The sequence below is a fragment of the Calypte anna genome, chromosome 15 (assembly GCF_003957555.1).
Source record: "Calypte anna isolate BGI_N300 chromosome 15, bCalAnn1_v1.p, whole genome shotgun sequence".
Lineage (NCBI taxonomy): Eukaryota > Metazoa > Chordata > Aves > Apodiformes > Trochilidae > Calypte > Calypte anna.
Window position 1 is genome coordinate 9873943 of NC_044261.1, and position 17785 is coordinate 9891727.

Genomic DNA, 17785 nt, shown 5'->3' on the forward strand with positions numbered 1-17785 from the left:
GGGCAAACGCCTCAGCTCAGCCTGTCTGTCAAGCGCAAAGGAACGGCGGTGCACTCCCGTCAATGTAAAACCATTCTTTTAATTCTAAATCACTTTCACAACAGTGAAAATTAGTGAACAGTAATGGTAATGCACTAAACAAGCCGTTCTGGGCTGTGTGCAGTCTGAATACAAGGGGGAGGGCAGTGGTTACGATACAAAATACACACCAAGAAAAAGGAAGGAACAAAAGCGTTAACACTTTTAGACTATTTCCTTCTTGAATTGCCAGAAAATAAGGGCTCTCCGTTAATTTTCTGCAGCCACCTCCTACTACGTCCCTTATGTCTCACCAACAGATGGGAGAAAAACACCAAGCTATTAAAATTCCGTATTTTAAAACATAAGTGTTAGTTAAATCAGTTTCAATACCTCTTGAACCTATTACAGACCCCTTTCTGTCCTCTGTCGGAAAAAGGCTTTAAAGGGATAACCTCTGCTCCTAGCATCGAGCTTCTCAATAGGAAAAGGAGAATAAAATCACTCCTTTTGCTGTCACAAGAAGTTTCCCTTTTCATCAGCAGGTGGTGCTGCCTGCTCATGAAAGGAATCCCAGGCTGCGACATTGCACTAAGCGAGCTGCTTGTGAGAAGGCAGTAAATAACCTTTTTCCTAGAAAGGGGCCCAGTCACCAAGTTAAGCACTTGAGTAGAACAATATGCACAAAAAGTTCGCTTCTCTAAAGTGCCACACAACAGAACTTGAAGCACCACTTCAACTATTTGTAGCTGATCACATGTTCTGCCAGATTATCATCAAGTCAGGTATAAATTGGACGACTAGATGAGGCAAAACACTGCAGAAGCTTTCCACCATTCTACTTGCCGGATGGAATTTTGGAGGTAGGCAAGTTAAACTTCAATCCTCTGTCTTGATGCTAAAAGTGAACGATTTATAATTACATAAACAAGCTTCTACAACAATCACATAAGTGTCCTTGCCCAGGAACCTCATCCATACACTAAAAAACCCCCAGCTACTTAAACAAGATTTCTGTGAATTGATTTGTTTTGTCAGTTGTTTGTCTATTGCCAGGGAAGTCACAATATTCATCTTGAAGAAAATCATTGACTATTGGTGATTTGAATGAAAATAACCTAAGAGAAAACAAAAAAAAAAAAACAAAACAATGGAATTGCCCAGTCAGAGAAATACAAACACTGTTCATCTTGCTAGGAATCTCTCACAGCTCTTGTTCTGGAGGGATCTACACAAATACATCAGTGTACTTTTTTGAAGCTGTATATGCAACAGGATAACCAAACAGGTACAGAGTGCTCACCTGCTGAGTGATTTTCCTCTCAGCACATCAATGGTTGTGTTCTCCCCCAGCACTTCAAATTAATCTCTTTGGTAGCCAGTGCTGAGGCTCTGGTGCTGCAGCCATTCTGCTGTGGCACGGGTCACTGTCTGCACCTGTACTGAAGCTGCCCAGTGCTCCCTACTCTGGCATCTGTTAGCAAAGACAGGATCTCAGTTTTCCTCCTGTATAATTAATTTTACAGTATGCCAACTTTGAACTCAAAACTCACGTAAAGATGCCTTTTGTTCCTCTCCCCAAACAAGCTGATCTCAGATCTGTAATAGGATTTTATTTGGAATACATGACCTTATGTAGAAAGTCTCAAAGCCTTGGGGAGAATAAATGTAGCTACAGTGACAAGGTTGTGAGGGGATGTTCCACGAGTGCAGCTACAGGCTGCTGAGCAGAACTGAGGAAGACAACACTGTTTTTGTCAGTGAGGAACTGGGCTGGGTGAGGCAGAGAGGTGCATTGTACTGTTCAGTGACCCCACCAGGCTCCACAACCAGAGAATCTTCCAGTGTCTGGCTCCAGCGAATTTGGGCTTTAAAAAACTGCAGCATAACTTTGTATCCCTTCTTCTAACAGCCACTAGAACCACTTCAGGAGGGGTTTTCCATTCACGTTGGGAAATAACAGAAAGAAAACAGTCTCCAGACCTGATTCCATTTGCATCATATTTGCCTGAAGAATCTCAGCAGTGCTGCAGATGATTTCCTGAAGAAGGTTGGAATAAATAACATCCAGAGCTCTGGCAGATCCACTGTGGTTGCCAAGCACGAGATACTGATCACACTGCAGGAGTTTCCTTACCTGCAGCTGTGTTTCACATAAACCTGGTGTCACTGCTTGGCACAGGGTTTCAAAGCAGCACTCCTTTTAGGAGCAGAGCTCAAAGCAAGGCCCATGGCTTGTGGCAGGAACCTGCTGTACCAGATCGCTGAGCTGGAACGTGCTTTTTAACCAGGAATTAATTTCCATCTCTGGTGCAAAATTCCTCATCGTGCAGTGGTACCACCAATTCCTGAAGCCCATAGTTAGCTACGGAACCAGACACCAAGAGGTTTAAAATGGGATGGGGATGCAGGTTTTAACTGTTTCAGGGGCCTTGCTGGCCATGAATATACAGAACAATGGAAAAGATTTATGCAATCAACAGCCAGAACATTATCACCAGAGCCACAAACAGGAAGAGGCGTGATAGGAACTGCTCATCCACATACTGAGGAGTCCCTGGAACAGCTGGAAAACAGGAAGCAAAAAAAAAAACAGTTCAGCTCCTTCCTCTTCTCCAGAATTGTATATATTTTGAACACACTATATTCATACATTGAAAGATATGCAAGAAATCTTTGTGAGAAAACGTTGCTAGTTCCTACCCTCAGACTGGCCAGTTATACTGGAAGGTCAGAAGCAAGGGAAGCATCAGCCCCATAAAGCAGGACTTGTGGTAAACCTGCTCATGACTAATAGCAGCAGGCAGCTCCAAGTGCTACAGTACACACAGGTCTGCTCTGAGTAGTTCTGGGGACAGTGCTGAGCCAAGTTCATAGTCCACTGCTGACTGCTGAGCTAAGTTCAATGTTTCCATCCTAAGGAACTTTACCACCTCTGCTTGAACAGCCCCCCCATCAGGGTGAAACATCTCTGAGTAAGGACAAGGTAAAGCAGTCAAAGCTGCACGTGTAGCCTTGACCAAGAGAAGTTATGAAAATCACAGGAGCTCTAAAGCTCAAGCTGTGCCTTTCTGAAACTGCTGTATTGAATCCACACATGAAAAACAGATAAGGAGTTGATTAAATGATGGCTGTTACAGCAGCCTATTTACACACTCCTTAGCTCAGTCACACCTCCACACAAATTTTCAGTGGACAATGAAGTATAATTAATAGACAAGTTAATTTGACCCAAAGACAGCAACAGGTCTTTGGCACACAGGTGTGAGATGAAGAATGTTTCTCTTTCTTATAATTTCTACAGCACATGACATGGTGAAGATTTGCCAGGCACAACTTTTCACACATGAAGCTCAGCAAATGCTGGGCAGTAGGTCTTCTTGTTCAGACCAGGTAGCCTCAATTTGCCTACAGTGCAGATGGAGGAGGTTTTCAGGGGATTCCTTAACTTTAGGTTAGCAAGGCTACAGTTGAAGTAACCCAACTGTTTTTTTCTAAAAAACAGTGAAATTATTTCACCAGAAAGTTACTTGTTGTGGAATACAGATTAATGTCTCAGAGAAATTTCTGCAAAAGGAACCATCTTTGCTCTCACTGGTTTGTGGTACAGAGCACCAATTTAAATTTTTCCTCCTCATCTTTGTAGAAATGGTCCTTTCTTGCTGTTGTCAATATACAGGTCTCCTTCAGACACCTCTACTGACTCCATCATTATCATTACTATTGTTACTATTATTATTGTTGTTATTATTATTAACTCCAGTCCAATTTGTCTCATTTTTCAGAGAAATTCCACTGGACTACTAGAGGGAACATTTGAATTGAAGGGGAGAAGTCTCCAGTGCAGCTGTCCCTCTCCAGTTCTATGGTCTCAAGAGAACATTCAGCCAATCATAGGGAAGAGAGAGTTGGGCTTCCTGGATAAGCTCTCCTACAAAACCTGTAAGCCACAGACTATGTTCTCTACTGGGTGTTTCCCCTCATTCTGTGTTTTCATTTCCAGCACCAATTTAATTTATTGTTCAGAAAGTTTTGTCATTTAGCAGGGTGTTTGTTTAAAAGTCAGCAGGGAGTTTGTAAAACATCTGTTTGTGACAGGACTCTTGGAGCAGGCAGGATGTGTGGTACCTGGAGGAGGTCGCCCATCATTTATGTTGAATGCTGTTGCAAATATACCAAAGGGAAATGCCCCAATTCCAAATGACATTTGGAAGCCACCATCTCCAAACCCAAAGCCCTGGAATCCCTGTAAATAACAAAGCAGCAAAAGAGAAAGAGGTACCAATCATTTAAAGCCTATTCCAGAGTACTGTGTAAAAAGTGCAGACGTTCCTTCTCACTGGATTTCCTGTGGCTGAAGGAACATCAGTCTGCCTGGCAACTTTCAGTCTGCCCCAATATTGTTAAATAACTCCATTTAAAAATGTTTCACAGAGCAGCAAACTTGCCAGAGCAACACAAAAGTTTGAGAAAATGAAAACCAGGAACAGCAGTTCTTGACTGAAGGCCAGAAATAAAAAAAAATAAAATTCTGTAATGTTTCTCAACTTAAAATAGTAAATATCTGGCAATATATTAAAATGGACATTACCAATTCTATTTAAATGCCTTAATAATGTTTTAATTCTCTATTAGTAGCTATTATCCATATTACTATAAGAATTACATTGTAAAAAAATAATACTTGTTGATTTTCATGATACATGTGCATCATTTTAAACATTCAGTAAAGTGATAAACTGACAGTAGGAAGCATAGAACATCACAGAGAAAAACAGTAAAAAAAATTAAAATTTACCAGGGGGACTCTAATCAGGTGGCAGGAAGTCATCTTGGGTAGGAATGCAAGATGAAAGGAGGAAAAAAACAAGAGCTACATTGACCCCTCCAGGATCCAGGCTAAAACACATCATCAAAAGATCAGTTCTCTAAATCTAGATGTATCCTACTGAATAAAAGCAGTGTTCTATTAGAGAGCCAGCTGTGTGTCACCCGAAGTAGTTGCACCATGTTTAAAAACTGTGGAGAGCTCACAGTTGCCATGTTCCAGCAAACTGTCTTCTTGTCTCAGACTTAAAACAGTGCTAGAAATTCTGAATAACCCCCCAGTGTATCATCTCAAAAAACTGGAAGGACAAAGCTGATTTCACTCATATAATAAAACCCATTTCTGGGTTGATCTTTGGTTTGAGGAGTTAAGTCTTTTGACTATGACTCTTATGACTATTCTCAAGCATTTTGCCCCTCTCAGGGACAAGAAAGTTCTCTGCACAGCCAGTTCTGCACCTGTAGGAAACAGGAGGGCAGCATCACTACTGCTGTGCCTTTGTACCAGATTCTTATGGTTTATGACAGCACCAGCTAAAAGGTTTAAACAACTTATAGGAGCTGATTTAATAAGAAGGCAATTCCCTAGTGAGGGAGAACAACTGAGCTCCCAGTACATTCAATACAAAAATGCTCCCTAATCACACGCAGCAGAGTTGTTTCCTTGCAGCACAAGGTGCTATAGGACCATCTCCAGGGATCTATAGGCTGAGTTACATGGAAATAAGCAATTGTTTCATCAGGTCTTGCTCACTGGCATCATGTTAAAGAACACTGTGGTCTGTCCTACTGACTATTCCCATGTCTGATCAGCCTGTGCCAGCTGCTGTTCACATTCACTCTATGTAATCACTTTAAAAAACCCCACAGATCACTCTTTAAGTTAAAATTTAGAGATATCTACATTCTTCTGCTTGTAATGCCATGGTACAGTAACACCCCATAGAAATGTAAGTAGCACGTGTCAGTGCCAAAAAAGTAAGTTTACACATGGATTATATATTTCCATGGCAGGTACAGTTTGACAGAAATATACATCCCCAAAGAATTTTCAAAGCAAATTGTTCCTTATAGTTATATTTGGAGAACAAAGAAGTAGGAAGAACATTTCCAGTGAAGTATTTCCATTCAAGCTAACCCATTCTTTGGGATGCTAAACACTACTACAGGCATGAAGTTTCTGCCACACTGCAAATGTCAATTATTCATGAACAGCCTACTGGGAATGAGCAAGAAATCTAAGCAATAAATCTCACATACATTATGTCCTCTAGCATGAATAAATACCACCCCACCATCAATAAAAACAACTTATCTGCTTGATTTTTTGCACTTACCCCTCTGTTCTCTGGTTCAGGTCTCTGTCCTTGGGGTCGTGGTGGAGTTTTTTCTCTGCAGAAAGTTGAGAAATAAGCTCAAGTGGAGGGACACATGACAATAGTGTCTACAATAGCCTGGCTAATAAGACAGAACACAGAGCACACTCTCACAGGACCATGCATCACATGGCTGAATTAAGATTCTGTATAACAAAATCCCATTGCAAAGCCTAGAAGCTGAGGGCACTAATATTTTATATAAGCTTCTCTAGGCAGGTAACATTCATTGCAACCTGCCACTTGTAACTGATAACTAACACCCAATTCAAGTTAAAATAAATTGCCAGTTGAACAAGAAATAAGGTGTGCAAACCCAGGCCCTGAAAAAGCCAGAAGTATTAGGCAGAAATGTCAGTTCTATCTGTCTTTTAACCAAGTATTTCAAATTGTAAATCCAGCACTTTGTTGGAATCATCTCAAGACCTTAAACTAAAGTTTCATCTTTAGTTTTCATACAAAAATAGTTGTATTTAGGTTTCTTACCTGGGGTCCTGTTGCCCAGTGCTACCTCTTCCATACAGAGGAATAACTTTATCTCGACTGATTCCTGCTTTGCACACAGGACACACTTGTCTGTTTGGCCTGGTCTCTAGCCACTAAAGAAAGAAAATTAGGAGAAAACTAGTAAAAGACAAAGACAAAAACCTCAATTGCAGACAGGCAGAGAGACTGGCAATTGCTCAGAAAGCACTGGAGAAAGACATTTAATAATGAAGTTGCATTAGCAGGTAGTGATTGCCCTGGAGAGAAAGAATTGCATTTGAAAAGAGGGAGATACTCCAGAGAACCAAGCTCTTTACTGAGCAACAGGAGCTGATGAAAGACAAAGTAAAAGGAAACCTGTCTTACCTGGTGTAAACAAGGCCAGCTGTGAGCATTCCCAGCACAAGTGTTCACAGAGCAGAAAAAGAGGGGAAAATAGAATTAGTTACAGACACCAAAAATTGTATAAAGTGTAGCACGGATAGCACAGCTTGGAGACAACACAACTCTGGAATCCAGCTGGGCCAGTTCCCTAACCTCCCATTAAAATAATTTCTGAAAGCACAGCCTGATCCCCACTGGTCTTTTCAGGTTATGCAATCAAACTAAGTTGCTAACAGGACTCTCTGCATATCACCTTTGATTCCTGGGCCCTCATCCATACCAAAGGCCCATACAGAGGCTTAATTAATCTTACTCTTTACTGTACAGATTTTTTCTTCTGATACCATGAAAAGATATCCCTGAACTAAGATGCAAATGAGGAATATGTCAGTAATGAGACATCAGGATTTTTGAATAAGTAACACAAGGAACATTCAGCTCACATTCACAGAATCATGGAATAATTCAAACAGGACAGTACACAACAGAACCTGATGCTCAGAGCAGGGTCAGTTGCTGAGATCAGACCCAGTTGTTCAGGGCAGAGAATTTCCCATTATACAGAACTACTCTTAAGATTAAATTAATATGGCACCTCAAAAATGGTCAAAGACAAACAAGCAAGCTACAGGACAGAACTTCTAAGCAGCCATTTGCTTTCAAAACAGACTTGACAACACTATTCAGACAAGATGCATGCTATTTTTTAAGGTTTCATTCTTCCAATGAATAGAATTCATTGTGCAATAATTGAATTTTATTTTAACATGCCAACAGAAAGAGACTTTACATCTCCTAGAGTAAAACCCTGGGTTTTCAGATGTTACATATATTTAACACAAAAAAGACATGCTCTTTGGAGCCTCTCCTTAATAAAGAGTGTAATTTAGCCTACTGTGTAAAATAATGAAAAAAAAACCAACTGAGGCAAACATTTGATCATTTAAATCCTTAATAAATTCTTAACATTCAAGAAATAGTGTGTTCTAGACCAAGCTACCCCAATAAGAAATGCTGCATGCTTACTGTATTTGTGTGATACATTCCCAAGTCAGAGCAAAGAACTGAAAAGTTAGCATTACAACTGCAATACCATGGGGCAAAGAGAAATTGCCCATATGTAAAAGTTTGTTATTTTTTTCCCCCTGTGGTTTCAAAGGAAAAAAGTGCAAGATTGGGGAAAGTATGAAAACTAAAACTGGGCCTCCAGAACTTCGTTCCAGATGAGGTTTAGGTATGCACAATTTAGAAAGGAATTTAGGTCTGAACAAGATATCTATGCTAGAGCAGACAGCACAAATAACACACATAACCAAGCAGTATCAATGAACACTGAACTGTCTGGGGCTGCTTGTGTGTTTTGCTTTTACAGAACAATCCACAAGTACAGGGAGTTTAAGATGCAGGAAAATGACTCCCTGGAGCAAAAACAGTTGAGGAGCAAACACAAACTGCTCCTACTACCCAAAATATGGTCCTTACACATTTCATACAAGACATTTTATTTGACATCTGGACCTATAAACATCACAGGCTTTTTATGTGGTGTTCTGGTTTATCTGTGAGGGCTCGAGTGCTTACCAGAAGAGATGTCCACACAAGCTGATAACTGCATCCTTGGCAGTGTCTAAACAGATGTTACATTCAAAAGTGTTGTCTTGATTAGTGTTATCACCAGCACCATTACTGCTACTGCTGCCACTGGTTCCTCCAGTACTGGAGTTCTTTGTTGATGCAGAAGTCGTGGGTCCTTTGCTTGCCATCCTCAAGAGCTACCCAAACACACTGTCAAGAAAATTTTCCTGTTGGAAGCCTAGCAGTGAGAAAGGAAAAAGAAAATAACAAAACAAAACTTCTTGGCGTGATAACATTGCATTCTTGTGCTGTTCCAACCTGGTAGTGATTTGTTTAAGAAGCACTTGAATCCTATAGTTGATGGTTTTAGTTTAACGTAGCCAAGAGGGATCTTTTTTTAGAAACTAAGCTCCTTTAAAGTCCTGGAGTGTGACCTAGCTGATTATGTGACCTGTATTTTAGAGTTGCTGATAAGCAAACAAGATCCACAGCCAGGACAAAACCACTGTATTTTCTCAAAAATACTACTAGCTATGAGAAGAATGAGCTCACCTAGTCACACATGCTGTTCCAAATGCAAGTTGTAACTGTGAGTGCAGTTTGAAATAGGATTTAATTGTGAAGCAACTCACAGCTTGGACAGACTGACTTAATGCACTTTTAAATTCAATGTTCATTAGTTTGGAATATTAATGATAATAGTGACAAGCAAAGGCAGCTTAGTACTTGATTTGTCTCATCAGCAGTACATTGCTTCTGTCACAGCAGTGTGTTGATAGGACTATCAAACATTGTTACCCTGGTAGTAATACTGAAGTACAAAAAACTTCAGAGTGCTTTAATTTTAATTACATGCTTTCACCTCTCATTAATATCACCATATTTATCAAAGAACACAGTTTATTTTGTTTCAGTAGCAATAAACTCTACAGTATAATACCTTGATATGCAATTCCACAGTACCTGGAACTGTGAGACTCAGCACTAAGCATATATGTCCAGCAAAAAATACTTTAACCAGTACAAAATTTTAAAACCAAGAACTAAGAGAGTTTCAGCAGTTATAGAAATTAATTCACCAGAATAAAAATGTTTGAAACATTCCACTATGTTTTTCATGTGACTTTAAGATCATATTGCTGCTGCAGGAATATGAATACTTAACTAAGGTTGTGAGAAAGAAACAGGTGGTTATCTGAGCTTTTTTTCAAGTGTACAGAGTTAAGCATTTTAGAAAGGCAACCTGAATAGTAAAAAGATAATTTCTTTGCAAACTTACCCCAAAAGCATTAAAGGCTTTCCTTAGTGTTCCCCCTTTGTAGCAGTGCTGAAGCAGGGGTGCAGGGCAGCAAAATAAAACCCCAGTATCTGTAGCTGTTATTGCCAGCAGCTTTTTTCATACTATACAATCCCACTGCACGGTCAAGAGAGCATCATGCTCAAGCCTCATGAAGGTATTGCAGCAAAGACACTCAGTTAACAGCAAGTGAAATGTATTTCTGCAGAGCTTTTTCACTCAGTTACATCATTTTGCACTGAGTCCCAGAAGGGCAACACCATATTCACAGATGCTATACTTCAACATACATAGCTCTCAGCACTGCTGACTCTTAGGATTTCACACCATGACTTCATTTACACTCAGCAGCAATGCAGCTCATTGTACAAAATGAAAATTCATGTTAGTTCAAGGCAGCTGGAAATGCTGCCAGTCCACAGACTAGCCACTAAAGAGGCCTAGATTTTTCACACATCTTTTCTACCACAATCTTCAGCCCATCTTGCTCAGTAGTTTAATGCTTGAAAACTTACCAATTTGGACCTATATATATATTTCCTGGGAATTAATATAAACATCAAGATCTCCTTAAAACTCAGGAGTTCAATACATTGTAAAAACCACTAGTATCATTTTATGGCATGGGCACAAGAAAGGTCTGGCTCTTGTATCTTGGCATATAACACAAGGAAAACATGTAGAAGATGCAAATAATTAAATTTCTATATCCCTAGGACCAAAGTGGGGAAAAGGGTCCTTTTTTTCCAAATTACATTCCATATATTTAACACCAGCAATCTGGAGACTCAAAATGATAAAATCTGTATCTTCACAAACATATACTTAAAAAAAACAACTTTAGCTTTTAGTAACTATGAAAAAAAATGATCAAGTTATGAAGGAGGATGACAGAGAAATCCATTGAAATATCAGTAATGTAGTGGAATAAATATGGCTGAGATGGAAGGAAGAGCAAAATGACAAAACAGCAGACACTGAATCTGCTGTCCTAGAAGAAGGACACAGCCTCTACTGGGATACTCTCTTAATTATTTCTCCATAGGCTGACTGGGCCTGATGACCTATTAGATAAAACCAATTTGAATTATATTTAAAAAAAAATAATAATCAAAACCCAAAAATGAAACCAATTAATCTTATTTTGAAAAGCCTTCTCAAACATTTGCTCTTGGAACACTGTGGAACATAGCTGGGTCTGTAACAAGTGCCAGCGGGGGCTGTGCAGCTGCAAATCCTGCTGCACATTTACAAAGAAGCAAACGTGAAACAGCCTCCAGTGACTAAACCTACATCTGGTAATCATATATTGTATCACTTGAGTGAATTCTAAAATAGAAATTCAATGGCAAATTCAGCTTGTTCTGAGTGTAGAACAAGTTCTAAATTGTTAAAATGTCACTTGAACTACTTAAACCCTGAGACAAACCTTTTTAGAGGAAAAAAACAAACACCAAACCACAAGCTAAAAAAACCCAAACCAAACCAAAAACAACAGGCCAAACTAAGCCCATTTTAGTTTTTGTTTAGAGTTCAGAATGAAGACAGTGAGTACACTGGGATATAACACAACTTCTGGGGTTAAGTCAACAGAATTTATAGCTGCCAGTCCAGGTTTGCTAAACCCTTTTCCTTCAGATCAGGTCTCCAAATCAACCCTAGATACATGATAAGTAGCAAACAAAACAAGTGAAAGTATATTAAAATCAGCTGTGATCTAACTGCAAGCATTCAAAGATTTTATCTCTTTTCTTTCCTGCTTCCTTGCTGTCTAAATGTTTACAGGAAAACAGTATTTTGCTCCTAAAAAGACAGCTATACTAGCTGTTTGTTTCCTTTAAATCATGACCTCTATGATATCCCTACAGGTTGTTGTGAAAATGATAGAATTGCTGACATTTAACGACAACAAAGAATCAAGAGTGGCAACAGATGAATGGTTAAGAAACAAAGAACCCATTTTCGACCAGTATTCCTAAATAAAAGAAGTCTGGTGGAGCGTGAAGACAACAGGGAAGTGAAGATACATGTTCAGGTATCCAGTGCAAATCCCACTGAGTTGTTTAAAGGTTAAGCATGGCTGAAAGAGCTGGTGAAACTGGACCTCCAAGAAGCAGATGGCACACTGGGACCAGAAAGTTTCATGACAACTGAAAACACAGGAGGTTCATGAAAGAAGTAACTGCAGGAAACTGGTAAGGTCTGTGTACTGTGTACTGCATCTCACCAACAGGCAGTAAGAAAGAAACTTTACTCAAGTACTTTAAAAACTAAATCTATAAGTCTAGTGGGAGAAACTGTAGATCAGGAAAATGCAAGCCTAATGGCTACTGTAAAAGACCACATTTCTGAGCTCAGCAAATGAAAAGTGACTGCATTTGCCAAAGTACACTGACCTGACTCTAAAAATAAAAGAGAAACACTTGGAGACAGACTGGGAGAGTTTCCACCATAAGTGAAAGCATACAAAAAATTCCATTGGAAACACAGCAGGTGAACAGTAATTCAACCTGAGAAAGACAGAGAGGGAGTATAAATTAGAAGCTAATGTCACCAGTTGTAGAATACACGCTTACAGCACTACAACATTAGGATGTCTGAAGTATTAACTTTTTAATTGTCTTTCACGGACAATGGAAAAAAAAATCCAGTGAGGATATAAGACTCTGGTTACTTTCCAATAAACCCCAAAGTTTATTCCTCTTTTCAGTTTCTTACACGTAATAATGAAGGAAAAATAAGAGCATTGCTGATGTAAAATTCCACTAGAGAGACACTTTTCCATTTATCTTTCCTATTGAATCTTATTGTATCTAGGATTACTGAAAGAACACAAATCTAGTTCTAGTTCTGAAACAAGTTCTGATTTAGTTTCTGAACCTCCTGCTGTTTAAATTGAAAGGAAAAATTGTCACTTATTGTATCACTACAATGACAATTCAACTTTCTGATACATATGACAGATTTTATAAGTATTACAAATTCTACCTAAAATTGTAAATATTTCCAAAAGCTTATATATATATTTATGCCTGCTCTTAAGTTTAACAAAAACATAATTCTCAGACTATTACAATTGCCTGGACTTCCAATAAAGCTACCAGGTAACCTCAGCTGATAGGGGTTGCCAGTGCCTAGAAGAAAATACATTTACTTCTTGACAGTAATTTTTAGATAATTACTGAAATCCTACTGTTAATCATTAAATGCACATTTATCTCTCACTACTTTTTCACTCTGTCCCCCAAGCAAGTTACCTTTTAACACCTCAGAAACACTTTTCTGTACCCAGTACAACATCACATACCTGCTTTTTAGTATGACCATAAATTAGTCCCACCAGACAGGCTTGCTCGACCTCTGGGTCTTGCAAAAGCAGCCATTCCTCTGACAGCCCAGCGTGCCCTTGCTTGGCCTCGTTTCATTAATTGGGATTCTGCAACACGGATCTATGTTGCTGCTCTCAGGGTACGAGCCCTGCTCAAAGGCTGCTCTGGCAGCTCTCAGGATTCGAGATACCTCACAAGTGCAAGACACTGTTATAAACCATCAGAAAACGCAAGCAATTAAAGTAATTCTATTTTCTAAGCCATACTTATACATAAGAATGTAATATAGACTCTGAGAAAATGTTGCACAAATCTTATAAATCTTTAGACAAAGATTTTATCCTCTTACCTCATAAAGTCCAAAGGGAGGAAAAAAAAAAAAAAAAAAAAAAAGTGGTGCAAGTTGGGTAATACTGCCCGAGCATTTTCCTGGTTTGGAGTGTTATGTAAACGTCAAATGCCCTTTATGTGGGCTATTCAAGAGGTTAGAATCAACATGTAAAAGTAAGATAGAGGAGTTACGATGCGGTTTAAGAAATAATAAGAAATTCCGAACAGAACAAACCCCAGCAATCATGGCACGTAGCAGGAGCTCAGGCTTTGCGCCCATTCCCAGGGCCAGACATTTACCTCAGGCGGCACAGGCGCTTCTCTTTCCGGAGGGTTTCAGCTCCGCCGCGGAGCGCGGGGGCCCGAGCACCCACAGGCCGCGGAAATCAGGGATTTCGGAGAAAAACCCTGGCAGGAGGCGCCGGGCCCTGCGCGCCGCGGCTCAGCCCGGGCCGGAGCTCCGGCAGCGAGGGCGGGCACACCCCGGGCCTGCGGGCGGGCCGCGGCTGTGAGACCGGGCCGGAGCCGGGCCGGCAGAAGCCGGTGCTCCCGCCGCGCCCCCGCTTCACTCGTTTGTAAGAGGCGCAGGCGGGTCCGGCCTTCCAGCGGCCCCGGGCATGGCTCGGCCCCGGCCCGCTCCTTTCGTGCCTCGAAGCCGCCGCCTGTGCGCGATGTCCCCTACCCCTCCCCTCCACTGGCCGGGATCCGCTCGGCTCTGCTCACCCGCAGGGTCTCGCTGCTCCCCCGCGGCAGCCCCGAGCCGCGGAGCCGCTCCCTGTCAGCAGCCGCCGTCACCTGATCGCCCGGAAGCCCGGCCCCGGCGGAAGGGAACGGCCTCCCCGCCGCTGCTCCGGGCCGCTGGGCCACGTTCCGGTTGCCCGAGGCTCCCCGGTGCAGGATCCGTGACAAGAGGGCGGCGGCGCCTCGGCCCGGGTCGGGGTGTTCCGTGTGGGCTGCCGGGCTGCCCTTCCTTCCCCCAGAACCCCCGCCGCTTGTTACCTCAGCCAGGGATCGGGTTGGGTGCCAGCGGGCTGGGCTGACCCCGGGGGAGTCACAGTGAACCCTACCTGAGCACTCCCGGGGACTTTAAGCTCCATTTCTGTTACAGTTTTGCTGTCCGATCATCGTGAGGTGCAGCGGCAGCCGTGTCTCAGAAAAGCAAGAACTCCATATCCTCAACAGCACCAATGCTTAGCCCAGGCAGGGAAGGAAGGAAAGAAGGGACTTGAAGCTTTGAGGGACACAAATTGTTCCAATATGTGTGCAGAGCGCCAAGAGATGAGCAGAGGAGCATCCCCAGGATGGGAACAGACCTCTATAAAGGTATTTACACACCTGTGGCAAAACATAAAGACAGAGAGAGGGACAAAAGGGAGAGGAAGGAATGTGGTACCTGAAGGAGAGGTCAGGGCAGAGAAAGATGACCAGAGAGGCACCTCTGAAGGGTTTTGTCCTTGCTCTGAGAACACCAAGGCAGAAAACAGTGCAGAAGTGTTTGTTGTTCTACACAGTGAAGAGTGAGGGAATTCAAAACCAAGGTCTCCCACTAAAGGCAAGTGTTATGAGGGAGTGGTTTAAATAAGAACAGGAGGGATGTTAGTGCCAAGGGAACCTATCAGAAAGAGACAAAGGAAATTATCTAGGGCCTGTCTACTGACTGGGGTGGTCTGAAACTGCACAGCTCTAGTGTGAAGGGTTGAATGTGCCATCGAGGAACTGTTCAGCAATGTAAAACCAGCTGTACTGCACCTTCAAACTGCTTTCAGTAGCACATGGACTTGGCAAAGCCACATCAAAGTGCCTGTCCAGGGCCAAACATATTGATGGGTCACACTAGAAAATTTGTAGTAAAAGTGAAGGTGAAGGCAGTGTCTAAAAATGACAGAGCCTATGGCATTAGGACACATGTAAAGCTTTCCTGCTCATGCTAGCAGTGTGTTTGCTGTCTGTGAAAATATATCTAACAAAGAAGACTATATTATTTTCAAAAAGATGATAAAGCAGCATAGTTTGGCACAGGGTCTGCTTAAATGCAGGATTTTGACATCTCAGTGAAGTATCAGATTAATAAGAAGTTAACAAGGCCCCAGAGGTATAAGTGGTATCCTCTAGATGCTGATTAAAACAAAGATAAGCTTCTGAAATTTGGACCAGCTTAGACTAATCACCACGTATATCTGGAGCCAAAAGAATTTCAATATAAAAAGTAAAAAAAAAAAAGTTGATTTCTGTTATTATAATTGTGGGAATAAGTAATGCTCAGAACAGTCTTTATTGTTTGGGTACTGTGCCATAACTGAAGCAATACAAGAAGAAACAGAGTTACTGCCATAGACAACATAGCCAAGGAAGATTTTCACTGCCCAGTGATAGTTTTAACATTTTATATATTTTTCAAGTATCAGAAGAATGGAATTGCATTATTATGTATTTCTGACATGACTTATTTGCAGTACCCCTGTTCCACTTACAGCAAGTGTTTTCTTTTTAAAATGAAAAAGATCAGAGAGAGGCAGTGAATTAGGCTGGATAGATGGAAAGGGTGGTCTGCAAGAATGAAAATTTTAGTCTTGTTTACAATTAGGGTTAATAGGAGGGGAACAAACATATGTAAACAGTCGATCAGCTGGACATTATAGGTAGAATATTCAGATTTGCTCCCACTGGCAAAGAATAATAAGCAATAATCAGCTTTCAAAGAGCTGGTATCATGTGCATGAGGTTTGAAATGTCATTTGTACAATATATATTCTAATGGTGAACAGTGTATCCCTCTTCAGTGTAGCTGGTAGACAGTAATTGCTTAGAGTGCCTTGGTTGCCTGTTAATTCTCATGGCATGCATGTGATTAAATCAAAGTGACTTATTCACTTTTTTGTAACCGAAGTTATAAGACTGTCAAACGTAACATTGATATTTACAGTACACACAAACTCACCCCCAAAATTTGTAATGACAAAATTTATAAATATATCAAGAATCCAAGTCCTTGAACCTCTTATTAGTATTTTGCTCATCAGTTCTCCCTAGTTTACTTCTATAATCAACCCACTGGTATATTAACTCAGTATAAAGTCAGATTTAGTAATACTCTTCCTTCTTTGGAATTCCCATGCAAAAGAGCTCCTGCCTATGGGCTTTTGCCTTTGTTCAGCAAGATCCATTTCCAAGAGCTGCTGCTCATTTCACTTTTCTGTTTTCAGTGCCACACCATACAGCCATTTCTGGTATGTGACATGAATTTGTCTTTTTTTTTTTCTGGATTGTATCTCTGGGAACTGACATATTTCAAAGAGTAGGCCTGTAAGGATGATGAACTTCAACTGATCTGCTTGAGTAAAAACATGCTTTGAAGCATCTGGTGCTTGACATTTGTGGAGGCAAATAATTGAGCTGAAACACAGTCACAATCTGTCACTGAAATCCCTGTGCCTCTCAGAGCCAGTTAGAAAGCAATGGGCAATATTGTTTGGCCAAGATGAAAGATTCTCTGAGGGGAGTTGGCTTAGAGCAATAAACAGAACGTCTCCCATCCAGTCTTCAGCTTTTTTGAGTTAAAGATGTAATGCCTTTTGAAGGTCAGTTTGTTATCCTTGGAACTTGTCATTCCTTATATATGGACAAAGGAGTTGGAAAAACCCCAGGCAGAGGTGTAAGTCCTACCAGAGGTGGGGGAATTTAGACGCTTTTTGCCTGATACATGTTACGTAGCCTCATGAATTAGGACTGTCCTTTATCTGTTCTCATGTACTTTTGAAAGGAAACTTCCTGCAGCAGATGGATCCCATCCTATCTCACATTTTTATAGCAGAAGGTTTTTGTGCTGCCTGCAGCAGAGGAATGATTGATTCTCCACTAAAATCTTCATTTGAGCACTTCCCATCTGTACGTCTGAAGCAGTGAAATTACCATCTCACAAAGTGTGGTAAAGCGCTGAGATTTTATTGCAGTCACTCTTCACACATCCTTATTCTATAATGCTGAGTATCCTCTCTCTCAAACTCAAAAGCAACACAAGCTCTTTCACAGAGAAGTGAAGCAACCGAATTAGCGCAGTGCTGGGGGCGCCCAGCTCTGCCCTTGGGCCGCCGCCATCTTGTCGGAAGCTGCTCTGGCATCAGGACAACCTGCGCCCCCAGCATGCTGCGCGCCGGCGGGACTAC

At 41.2% G+C, this 17785-nt stretch overlaps 1 protein-coding gene across 5 annotated transcripts; it reads right to left on the reverse strand.

The window, feature by feature from the left end:
- Positions 1-61: 61 nt before the first annotated feature.
- RNF185 (ring finger protein 185) lies at positions 62-14430 on the reverse strand. Of its 5 annotated transcripts, XM_030460941.1 has the most exons (8): positions 14346-14414; positions 12360-12473; positions 8673-8904; positions 7074-7092; positions 6708-6820; positions 6183-6237; positions 4147-4264; positions 62-2584 (listed from the first exon to the last, which is right to left on the reverse strand). In XM_030460941.1, the coding sequence occupies exons 3-8, from the start codon at positions 8852-8854 to the stop codon at positions 2487-2489; spliced, it is 585 nt and encodes a 194-aa protein (XP_030316801.1). In that variant the 5' UTR covers positions 8855-8904; positions 12360-12473; positions 14346-14414; the 3' UTR covers positions 62-2486. The 5 variants fall into 5 exon arrangements, with proteins under 5 accessions (XP_030316801.1, XP_030316800.1, XP_030316803.1 ...); XM_030460940.1 differs by lacking the exon at positions 12360-12473 and having other exon boundaries at positions 14346-14430; XM_030460943.1 differs by lacking the exon at positions 12360-12473 and having other exon boundaries at positions 8673-8876; positions 14346-14398.
- Positions 14431-17785: the final 3355 nt, after the last annotated feature.

Coding starts and splice junctions, on each gene's coding strand:
- RNF185 (XM_030460940.1), bottom strand. CDS start 8,854: ATGGCAAGCAAAGGACCCACGACTTCTGCATCAACAAAGAACTCCAGT. Junction 6,238..6,707: donor ACTGGGCAACAGGACCCCAG/GTAAGAAACCTA, acceptor AACTTTCTGCAG/AGAAAAAACTCCACCACGAC. Junction 4,265..6,182: donor CTGAACCAGAGAACAGAGGG/GTAAGTGCAAAA, acceptor TGTTATTTACAG/GGATTCCAGGGCTTTGGGTT.